This window comes from Cervus canadensis, chromosome 7 (genome assembly GCF_019320065.1).
Source record: "Cervus canadensis isolate Bull #8, Minnesota chromosome 7, ASM1932006v1, whole genome shotgun sequence".
In the NCBI taxonomy this organism is placed as follows: Eukaryota; Metazoa; Chordata; class Mammalia; order Artiodactyla; family Cervidae; genus Cervus; species Cervus canadensis.
This window is the reverse complement of record NC_057392.1, coordinates 50,352,591-50,364,747: the sequence shown is the minus strand read 5'-3', so window position 1 is coordinate 50,364,747 and position 12,157 is coordinate 50,352,591. Positions and strand designations below refer to the sequence as shown.

Sequence of the window (12,157 nt, the reverse complement as noted above, 5' to 3'; positions counted from 1 at the left end):
TCTTATTCCACTTCTGACAACATTCTTCTCCTTTGCAGTTTTCAAAAGCTTGTATTTGCTTAGCATAATTTAGAAATGGCAGTAAGTAGATGCTTTTTCTTCCCTTTCTCCCAGCTCTCCTGCCCAAATCTGCTTTCTGTTATAAATTATCAAAACATCATTTACTGCCACAGGAAGCTCACAAATTACTTGGAGATTTTGCTCAAGGGGAAAGTGACTCAGAGTCAGGAAACCTGGGATGAAGGTCTATAGCCGCCCTTCCTGGGGTGAATGTGATTAAATCACTTTACCTCCCTGATTGCTCCTATCCCTCCCTCTCATTTGTGTATCATTTCACAGTTTGCCAAGCCTCATACAAGCACCTTCATTATAAATGTCAGATTCCACTGCAAATTGTAAAGCACTAAATGGATTAGCTGAGGACTATATTAATTAATTAATAATATAGCAATTAATTAACAATATTAATTGCTGAGGACTTGTGATTTAAACTACAAAGAGAGAGTTTCAGGAAACTGGCCCATTTTGTATAGTGTTACAAGAGGCCTTGCAGGTTGGGTCAGATAAGCTTTTATTAACAAACGCTAACTGCTAATGAGCTTAGTGTCGTCATTTCAAAGAAGTCTTTTGCAATATTGCCATCAAGGCTGAAATTCCCATGCTACTGTTTGGAGTAAAAGAAGGCATTCAGGGATTTTTAAGTTGTAGGATCTGAATATTTAAATTCTATGAATAATTTTAAAGTAAATATTAAGAAAATGACAAATAGAAAAATCAAAATACCTAATTTTGGAAAAGGAGAACTTTATAACAAAAAAAGAGGAGACATTTAAAACAAAAACCCAGAAACCATAAAGAAAAAGAAACATATTTAAGTAGACATATTTTTTAAGTCTAGCAAAAGTCAAGGTCAAGATAAAGAAGAGTTAAAAACAGAACTTTTTCATGTATATAATGGATATAAAAAAACAGTAAATAAAAGTGCAAATCTCTTTTAGACAAAGGAAAGTGTGTCTAATCTCACTAGTAATCAGGGAAGTGTAAATTAAAACATCAATGAGACACAATTTTCAAAAATGTATTAAATGGAAAATTTTAGATGCCAAGGTATAACACCTAATACTGGTCAGGATCTGGGAAAATAGATATTCTCATATGTTGCCAATAAGAGACTGAATTATTCCATTTATGGAAAATAATACTACAGTATTTATTAACACCCAAAATATACATATCTTATTTTGCTTAAAAAAGAGACACAAACACTAATATGTAAGAATACACTATATTGTAGTTAGTTTTAATTCAATATATGTGTTGTAGAGAAGAAACCCCTTATTTTCCATAAAGAGGAAAACAGTTGAATAAATTATGGTAGGTCATGGTGGCTCAGACGGTAAAGTGTCTGTCTACAATGCAGGAGACCTGGGTTCGATCCCTGGGTCAGGAAGATCCCCTGGAGGAGAAATGGCAACCCACTCCAGTATTCTTGCCTAGAAAATCCCATGGACGGAGGAGCCTGGTGCAGGCTACTGTTCATGGGGTCGCAAAGAGTCGGGCATGACCAAGCGACGTCCCTTTCCCTATGGAATATCACATCATTATTTTTAGACACAATTTAGCATTATTTATTATGGTGGATGGCCATTATATAAATCGTAATGTGAAAAGTGCCAGTTCCAGTTTAATTCATATAGGACAATTCTGTTTTTATTAAAAACAAATAAGAAATTCCTCAAGGAACTTCTGTGGTGGTACAGTGCATAAGAATCTGCTTGCCAATGCAGGGGACATCAGTTCGATCCCTGGTCCAGAAAGATTTCACATGCCTTGGAGGAACTGAGTCCATGTGCCACAACTACTGAGTCGGCATGCCTAGAGCCTTTGCTCTGCAGCAGGGGAAGCCACCACATTGAGAAGTCCATGCACTGCAAGGAAGAGTAGCCCCTGTTCCCAGCAACTAGAGAAGGTAAGCGACTGAACGGAACTGAACAGGAACTTGCCAGGCTGGCTTAAGCAGAAGTTGAGAACTGATGAAGATGCAGGAATGTCTTACGAACCTAAGGCGGGAAGCACAGCCAAGTCTCCCAAGGGAGTTTCCAGACTAGGAACAGGGAAACGCTGTGAGAAACAGGTTATCTGTCTCTGTTGGACTGATTATTGCTAACCTCTGTGTCTCACTGTGTATTTTGCTCACTCTTTTCCTTACTTGTTCTGAGGAAGTGTGTGTGTGTGCGTGTGTGTGTGTCTCTGCTTGTCCATATGCAGGGATCGAGGGTGGCCACCCTGGTCCTAGCTATACATCATAGATCACTTTCCTGACAGAGTATGACCAGCAGCTTCAAGCCTTTATTCCAGGATCCCATGCAGAAGGATTCCAGTCAGCTTCCACTGGATCAGATGCCCCCTTTCCAACTAGTTGTGCCAGTGGAGGGAAAAAGCCACATGGAACAAACCATCTGTGGGCTGCCAGAGCTCTAGGTACACCTAGTTTTCAGAAAAAAAAGGAGTGAGGGTGCAGCATTTTCTCCAAAATATGTTTGCTTCATTGCATACTTGCCATAGAATAGGAGGCTGGGAGGAGGAACCCAAGTTCCTCGGCTCAGCCCCCTGGTGAAGGCCATCTACGCTTTACGTCCTTGGGTTCCATGAGCTCAGTTCAGTTCAGTTCAGTTGCTCAGTTGTGTCCGACTCTTTGCGACCCCGTGGACTGCAGCATGCCAGGCTTCCCTGTCCTTCACCAACTCCTGGAGTTTACTCAAACCCATGTCCATCGAGTTGGTGATGCCATCCAACCGTCTCATCCTCTGTCATCCCCTTCTCCTCCTGCCTTCAATCTTTCCCAGCATCAGAGTCTTTTCAAATGAGTCAGTTCTTCGCATCAGGTGGCCAAAGTATTGGAGTTTCAGCTTCAGCATCAGTCCTTCCATCGAATATTCAGGATTGATTTCCTTTAGGATGGACTGCTTGGATCTCCTTGCTGTCCAAGGGACTCTCAAGAGTCTTCCCTAACACCACAGTTCAAAGGCATCAATTCTTTGGCACTCAACTTTCTTTATAGGCCAGCTCTCACATCCACACATGACTAATGGAAAAACCATAACTTTGACTAGATGGACCTTGTTGGGAAAGTAATATCTCTGCTTTTTAATATGCAGATATTAAATATGTCTAAGTTGGTCATAACTTTCCTTCCAAGGAGTAAGTGTCTTTTAATTTCATGGCTTCAGTCACCATCTGCAGTGATTTTGGAGCCCAGAAAAATAAAGTCTGCCACTGTTTCCATTGTTTCCCCATCTATTTGCCATGAGCTACTGGCGTGTATTTATAATATATATTCCTTTTGTGATGAAGTGAATTAAAATGATCTTCTATTATTTGTCCGCTCCTGACAGAGTAGTTTATGTGATTAATCAGTCTAAAACTAATAGGGTCCTATAGAAATTGACTCCAGTCTACAGCACATGCCCCCACATTCCCCATGGCCAGCCAATTTCTTAATTAGTGTTTAAAGTCTTCAAGGGCTCTTGTTCATGCCTTGTTGGTAGCCCTGGCAAAATGATAGAATCCCAAAAACATGATACTTAAAAAAAAAAACAGTTTAACCTCCACTACCTACAGCTGAGGAAAGTGAGTCCAGAGAGGATAAAGAGTTCCCAGAGTCACAGTGGATGAATCAGTAGTGGTTAGAAGCTCATCCCAGGGTTTTCCTGCACTGCCTCCTTGTTCAAGTTAGAACGCCTGTCTTCCCTCTCTAGGCCGCCTCCCATATTTCCATAATCTAGTGTCTCCCACTCCAAGAATAACAGTAAAAACAGCAACAACCATATCAGTGGTAACAAAAAGTAATATTTGGTGAGTGCCTGCTATGGACTAGGAACACACATAACTCAAAAGCATTGTTTCATTTAATTTTCTCTACTATATACATGGCATCACTGACTGGATGGATATGAGTCTGAGCAGGTTCCAGGAGTTGGTGATGGACAGGGAAGCCTGTACGCTGCAGTCCATGGGGTTGCAAAGAGTCAGATATGACTTAGCAACTGAACTGAACTGAACTATCAGTAAACACACACACACACTCACACATCTCACAGAAAAGGAAACTAACTACTAAAGTGTCCACCAACAAATTGTGTCAAGCAATACAAATAGGATTAGTGTGTGTGGGGAGGGAGGATTTTAACTTGAAAAGATCTTCCTGCCAAAGTCCTCAGATCTTTCTGTATTTTCCCTAGAACCCTGAGATGGTCAGTGATGATATACTCGGGTATATTTTGAGTATGTGTCTTCCCAACAGAAGGAAATACATGGAAGAAGAACTGCATTCACTGATGTGTGACATCAGCCTGAAAGCATATGAGCGGCTTGCAGGTATCAAATTATCCATTCTTTTAAAACAAAGATTTCTCAAAACCCAGGAGCTAGAAATTTGATTTGGGGCTTCACACTACATACCTCTATCAAATGACAAAAGTAAAACAACTATAATTTGTTTCCTACTGTGGCTGAATAGAATATGGCAGATCATTTATTGTCCTGGTGTCTGTTTTCCTACTTTTGTTCACATGCTCAGAGTTCACCAGAAAGACAGTCACTCTTCCCCTTGACTTGGCAGCCAGACACAAAGAAACTGTCACCATGAAAGGCAGGTTGCTGGTCACTGTTAATATTTGTGTGATTTTTGTGATTCTAAATTAGTTCATGAAGAAACACACTAGGCCACTCATTTTTAAAAAAAGCAAAAACAAACAAAAAACCATAAACAAAAGAAACCCCTCTGGTCTTCACTCTCTAGCTCAAAGTGTCTCCATTCATTTAACTTTTCATTTTTTTAAGTCCTGCTTTCTAACTCTTTAAATATATTGCCTTTCTTTGATTTCTCATCAAACACTTCATAAGTCAAAATTTGTAGAGTCTAAAACCTGATAAAAAGCCAGTCTTAGACCTAATATTTGCTGAGTGACTGAAACAGAGTAAGAATAAAAATCTCTTTCGATTGGACTTGTTTAAAGTCTCCATGTCTGCCTTACTGACATGTGCCCAGACTCCTGACAGCTAGAAGGCATCTCTCCTCTCACACATAGGTCTGACTTTTCTTCCCCAGCAATGTGTTACTTTGGAAAGGATCTTCTGCTAAAGAAGTATCACACATGTAATAGAATTTCATTTATATGGAGTCAGAAGCCCTGATTCTGTCACAAAATCACTTTATGACACAAACCCACTCCCAGTATATTAGCTTCCTCTTCTCCAGATGATGGATGAAGTTTGAGACCAGGTGATTTTAAAAGTTTGACAGAGTTGACAGATACAAGTACCACTGTTTCCCTTGTCTAAAAAGTCAATCTCACAATCAAGTTTCCAAAAATATACAACAAATAAATTGAGACACATTTAGAAGTTGCCTCATAATTTAGCCTGATGAATCTTGAGCAAAGTAGCAGAACATTTTCTAGAAAGGTGCAGTGGGAAACAGAGACTTAGAGGAGCTGTGGATTTATAAGTAATATTCAGCTAGATTCCACTTCAGAAAGCATTAGTCACTCAGCTTTGTCTGACTCTTTGCGATCCCATGGACTGTAGCCCACCAGGCTCCTCTGTCCATGGAATTCTTCAGGCTCCACTGGAGTGGATAGCCATTCCCTTCTCCAGGGCATCTTCTTGACCCAGCTATTGAGCCCAGGTCTCAATTCATTGCAGATGAATTCTTTACTGTCTGAGCCCCCAGGGAAGCCCTCCACTTCAGAATGCGCTGTTATATAATTTATAAGACTGATTTTCTTTAAAGGGAAGATTTTAATTGGCTATAAGATGAACAGTGATGGAAGATGACAGGAAGGTACTATACTGTCATCATTAATCCATCACTTTTCTATCAGACGCAGACAGCCTCAGAGTCCTTCTAAACATAGCTACTCAATGCAACCTTCAGTCGATAATCAGAGTTTGCAAAGATGTTTAAATCTATCTGACATTCCTGAAACCCTCCTTCTGAGATCCCAGATTTAGTAAGCCCTTGCTTTTTGCTTTGTTATAACTTATGTTTAACGAAGCAACTCTTTGCTCTCAGTAGAAATGCCATATGTTTGGCTTCTCGTGCAGCCCAAGGCTAAGTAGAATCCAACTATGATTTCTGTTCTTACCTGTCGCAGATCATACACACTTAAGGCAATGGAGAGAACAGACAAGATGATGATGGCCACTGAGTATTCGATGTAACCTTGACACAGCCACAAAGTGAGGGTAAAGACTTGAAACACATAGAATGGATTTAAAACCTGCAGGTACGAAAAGAGATTCTGGGTCACCTGCATGGACCTTAGTGGCAGATTATACTGTCACCTATAGTGACATCCTATAAAGATGATGTCATTTCTTTATAGGATTTTTTTTCTTTCATTTTTGCAACATACAACAATAGAATTCACTTAGAGCTCCATTAATTTCAGTAGAGACAATGTCAAGCTCATAGAGTGTGATACGGTAGAAGTGAATTTATTTTAGGCGTTCAGAACCATGCTCACAAATTGATCCTTATTTATTTTGAACTTTCAAAAATATTTGACCAATAACAAAATCTAATAGTTTACCTTTTTAAACAGATGTACCCACATTGGAGGAAAAATATGATTCTTTTAAGAACAAACTTCAATTTTGAACTTTGTATTGCAGGTTTCTTTTTCATGTAATCACATGCTACAGATGTAGTTAAGTTGTGCAATGAAAATGAAAGATTTCACTTTTATCCAAATAATTCATTTAAAAATAATACTCTTATGTCACAGGTCTTAGCAAGATCCTCTGAGAGCATGGACCCTCTCTTAAACAAGGAGGGGTAGTCTTACCCAGGAAAGAGAAAAGTCTTCTTCAAAGTTGCAGTGAGAATTATGTGCAGGATGTATCACCAGTTCCAATCAGGTATTTTTGGTCTCTTAATGATATCTTGGACTTTTTTTGTTCCCTCAATTGTCCCCATTTTAGTCCTGCTGACTTTACTATTAATAGCAGAGAGGGCAAACCCCAGGGGGCTAGAGAAGGTCACATGACCTACACACTTAGCTTGAATTAAAGACCTCTTCTGAGCAAGACAAAGATTTTTTTTTTTTTCTGGTAAAGCGCTCTTTATAATTATCATGAATTAGACGAAATATTACTTAAAATTAGTGCTGTTCTTTCTTACCTCTCTTCTATAATTTTCTAATATACTAAATAAATTTCTACCTTAGTCCTAAAAATAAACCGACATCTGGTTCATAAGTTAATAGGATATAACTTAAAAGTTTCTGAAACTCTTGGCTGTATTTCATTGGTTAAGAAAGCTTGTGTTCCTTAACTTTTTTATTATTTCCATTGCAACATGCTTTTCTTACAAATTATAGCTCTTCTGTCTGTTTGGCATAAAATGCTTTAGTTGTAAATTATACATTTCTAGTAATACGATTTTGAGTTTGTATAAACTCAGTAGAAAATTGGTTAAATACTTCTGGTAGAAGAAACAAAACCATCCTAATTAATTTAGTTCTCTTATTCTATATTCTTTTGAAACCAAATGTAACGACATAGTTTTTCCTGTTATTTTTTCTACTAAAGACTTAATAAGTAAGTGTCAGGAAATATTAGCACTCTTTTCAGAGTAGACTAAATAGACACTTGAAAGAGTCTTTGGTAATTTGAAAATGTACTTGAATAAGAAGTTTTAAAAGCAATCTGCTTTTTAACAGTAGGATATATTGTGCTTATATGGAGGCATGGAATACAGAGGAAATCTCAGTACCTTCTGATCAATTTTTCTGTGGACCTAAAACTGTTCTAAACAAAAAAGTCTAATAAAAATTATTTTTAAAAAATGGCCATGTAAAAACCAGAATGACCATCTTTGTGGATTAGAAATAGACTGGAAAAATGTAGCACTGACTGGGGACAGATTGATGTCTGTTAGGTTTTATAAAAAGACAGGAGATCAATAGCTAGGAGCTCAATGCTAGGGGGGAAAAGTATCCCACAGATGGCACGAGACATAACCAGACTTGCTAAAGATAACAGCAATAGCCCCTGAGAAAAGTCACAACCAGCCAGGGTTCACCAGCAGCAGAGGGCGGAATAGGAGAGGCAAGTTTGTGGTGCAGCTGTGACTTTGCCCAAGCACCAAGCTGACTCAGGGCCCGCATCCAACAGATCCATGATGGACAGAGCACAAACCTCCAATACAGGCTCCAGTTCTGAACTTGGGACCCATGGTGACCAGTATGACCCAAAGAAGGAAAGTGAGCACAGAGTGAGGGATAAATGGAGGAAGGAAAGTCCCACCCAAGCTGAGCTTACTGAAATAAATGATAAACTCCACAGCATTCAGAGAAAATATTCTAAAACAAAAACACTAAAAAAGGAAGATGTCACTATCAAGAAAATGGCTATAATAGAATGATAGAACAATACAAAAAAAAGATCAAATAATGCTTTTTAAATCCTCAAAGAGATCATGAAATGATAACAATCCTTCCCCCTCCCCACTATAGCCATCATCAAAAAACTGAAGAAAACAAAGAGGAGATTATGAAATGAAAATCTGTCCCTCACACTGGGAAGGAATTTTTTAAAGCAGATTTGAATTTAGAACAAGTGATTATTGAAAAGGACCAGTTAGAAATCCTGGAATAAAAAAATGTATTTATTGAAATAATAATAAAAAAAGAAAACCTAAACAGACAGGAAAAGGAGAAACTAAAGTCAATGGGAATAACCAAAGAAATCTGCACAAAATACAGATTTTTGTCCTTGTCAAAGTATTCATGTTTTAAAGATTTCCCTGAGTGCTAGAAATGAAAAAGGAAAAAGCAGTAGTTTATTTTTAAAAACAAATGAAAACAGTTACCTGTTTAACAAGCAGCTTCCATATGGGTTGGATTTCAACCTCAATGGCATTTGGCCCGCACACTAATCTTCTGTAGGAGATTGATCATCTATTAGTGTCACACCAACATGCTTATCAATAAGTGAGTACAGGCGACACTAAGCAGAAGTCCCTTCTCTACCCTCAAGGGAATTTGTGCTTTCGATTAAAAATTAATATGCCAACCTCAAAATACTACTATATTTGTAAATGAAAGCACGTGGTGGACAAGTTGTTTTTCTGTTAAATATACCTTAAGGACAGTATAACTCATGAATCAAAATGAAGTTAGAAAGGCATTTTGAGCCTTTTTTAAAAAAAGAATTTGATTATATTCTAAGAATAGCTAAAAAGAAACAGATATGACAATGTTCTTAGAATTCTCAGAAATTCTAGATTGCCCTTGATGTTGGAGATCATATCTGTCTTACCTTGGTATTTCTAGCACCTAGACAGGTCTTTAGTTTATGAACTCAATGAATACATGAAGGAATGAACCAGTGAACTGGAAGATGGTATATGACTTTCATAGCTAACACTTTGTAAATCCATACACATGTGCATTACAATAAGAAGCCCTAAGGGAGGAATAAATTAGGAGGTTGGGATTAATATATACATACTACTATATATAAAATAAGAAATCAGCAAGGACCTACTATGTAGCACAGAAAGTTCTACTCGATATTCTGTAATAACCTATCTGGGAAAAGAATCTGAAAAAGAATGAATGTATGTACATATATAACTGAATCACTTTGCTGTAGTCACCTGAAACTAACATAACATTGTAAATCAACTGTACTCCAATATAAAATAAAAGTTAAATTTAAAATAGTTTTAAAAACAAAAGAAAGAACTGATATTCTTACTTTGCCAATGGGAAGAACAATTCAATGTGGGTATTTTGACAAATGTGCACATATCTAATATTAATCATGACAATGTAAGTTTTAAGCAGAGATGACAGTGTCAGAAACTGCATTTAACCATTCGTATACATTTTCCCTGTGAGATTTTATATTATCATCATTATTATAAAGAAAACTGAAGTTCAGAGATACTAAGTAGCTTTCCCAGAGTCTCAGAGCAGGAAAGCAGCAGAGCCAGGCTTCCCACCATGGTCTCTATGACTCCAGTTTACTCTTTCCCTTGGTAAAGATGGATGTGAAAACCTGCCTGATGGACCTTTGGTTTATGACAGAGCTGAATCCAAGTTTGTCTGACTTCCAAGCCATGCTATTCCAAATGCAATTATCACTTGCAAGGGATTGCAAGGACTCAAACCAAGGTCTTCTGACTCCATGTATGAAAACATTATGGTTCAGAGATGTTGAGAAACAGTGAGATCAAACAGCATGTACTACTGTAAGGGACTTCAGAAGTCCCTAAGTCTCACACTGAGAAAGGACCATAACTCAAGCCACTTTAGTGCTTAAAATCTTTTTCTAAAAGCCATCAAAATAACCTGTTGTTGGCGAGTATTCAGAACTTCTCAGAATCCTAAACTTGGTTTTCTTTTTCTCTCCTTGGAATGCCCTCCCCACATCCTTCACTTTGTTAAGGTCTGCTTAGCCTTTGAGAGCTAAATCTGATAATAGAGCCTGGTGGTGATATGGGTAGAGTAGGATAATCAAACAGTTAGTTTAGAAATCCCACTAGGGGATTATAGATAGGGAAATTTAGGGGGCTTTAGGAGACAACTGTAAGTTAATATCACTTGAGAAAGCAATCCAGACATAGTAAATAAAGCAGGCTTGCTTAACAACAAAACTATACAAGTCAATGGCATCTGCATCATGCTAGTTGAGGTAAGTAAGTTAATGATCCCATATATATATGGGGAAATGACATTCTAAAGTACAAGAACCTCTTTATACTGAAACCTGAGATAATTTACTATATTTTAGCATATGTTACCACTTTTCTAGGCTTCCCTCATAGCTCAGTTGGTAAAGAATCTGCCTGCAGTGCAGGAGACCTGGATTCGATTCCTGGGTTGGGAAGATTCCCTGGAGAAGGAAATGGCAACCCACTCCAGTATTCTTGCCTGGAGAATCCCATGGACAGAGGAGCCTGGCAGGCTACAGTCCATGGGGTCACAAGAGTCGGACACGACTTAGTGACTAAACCACCACCACCACTTTTCTACTGATTTGAATAGCTCCATGATAGTCTGGGTTTGACTGTGGGGGGACAAGAAGACTCCCCCCTCTGATGTGGAGAAGGAGCTGATGATGGGAGCCTGATATCTACTTAAGGATGAGGAAGAAGGTGGTCTTCTCCCCCTCCCCACTTTCCCTTTGATTATAAAAAATGTAGCCCATTAAGTTCTTAGGTAGAGTCCTCTGGCCTGTCCACTTGTATCCTTCACAAGTGTCCTGTGCTAATAACTCACTCCATCTATCACTTTGCCTCTCACTGAATTCTTTCTGGGCCAAGACATAAAGAGGTTGAACTCCACCAAGCTCTGAAGTGTATTTTGTGGTTTTAGGGTTAAGAAATTTGAGATTCAACAGACTTGGCTACTGCTAAACCTTTGTACTTGTTGCTCCTTCTACCTGGAACCAGTTTTCCCTACATCTTTGCATGGCTCATGCTCTCATTTCATTCAGGCCTTTGTTTAAATGGCATCTTCTTATTGGAGGCTCTTCTCCAATTCTATTTAAAATAGCTACCCTGACCACCAAATCAGATTATCTTTATCTCCTTAACCTAACTTTTTCTTTATAGACTGTTTGATAATCTGAAGTTATACCTTATCTTTTACATGTTAATTGGCATGCAAACAATAGACTATCTTCCACTATTATATAAGCATCTAGAAGTCACTGGTATATTCTGAATGCCTAAAGCAGGGCCTAATTCATAGAATGCACTGAGGAATGATTTGTTAAATGAGTGAATGGATGAATGAAGTGTGAGCCTTGGTTCTCTTACTTATAAAATGGGTTGATAACACCTGCCTAATAAAATTGCTATTAGTAGCAAAAGATATAAATAAATAAGCATTTAGCACAAGTGCCTAAAACATGTGCCCTGCTCAGTCGTGTTTGACTCTTTGCTGCCCCATGGATTACAGTCTGCCAGGCTCCTCTGTCCATGGAATTGTCCAGGCAAAGAATACTGGATTGGCTTGCAATTTCTTCCTCCAGGGGATCTTCCCCACCCAGGGATCAAACCTGTGTCTCTTACATCTCCTACATGGGTGGGTGGATTCTTTACCACTGCACCACCTGGGAAACCCACCTAGAACATGCC

At 38.4% G+C, this 12,157-nt stretch overlaps 1 protein-coding gene across 5 annotated transcripts in view; it reads right to left on the bottom strand.

Moving 5' to 3' along the window:
• Positions 1–12,157, bottom strand: part of ATP13A5 (ATPase 13A5) — a 113,958-nt gene that overhangs the window by 75,269 nt on the left and 26,532 nt on the right. For all 5 annotated transcript variants that reach the window (XM_043473355.1, XM_043473352.1, XM_043473353.1 and 2 more), the window contains 2 exons: positions 8,879–8,948; positions 6,150–6,284 (listed from right to left, as the gene is read on the bottom strand). In XM_043473355.1, coding sequence (XP_043329290.1) covers positions 6,150–6,284; positions 8,879–8,948 — 205 coding nt within the window. The remainder of the gene's footprint in view (positions 1–6,149; positions 6,285–8,878; positions 8,949–12,157) is intronic.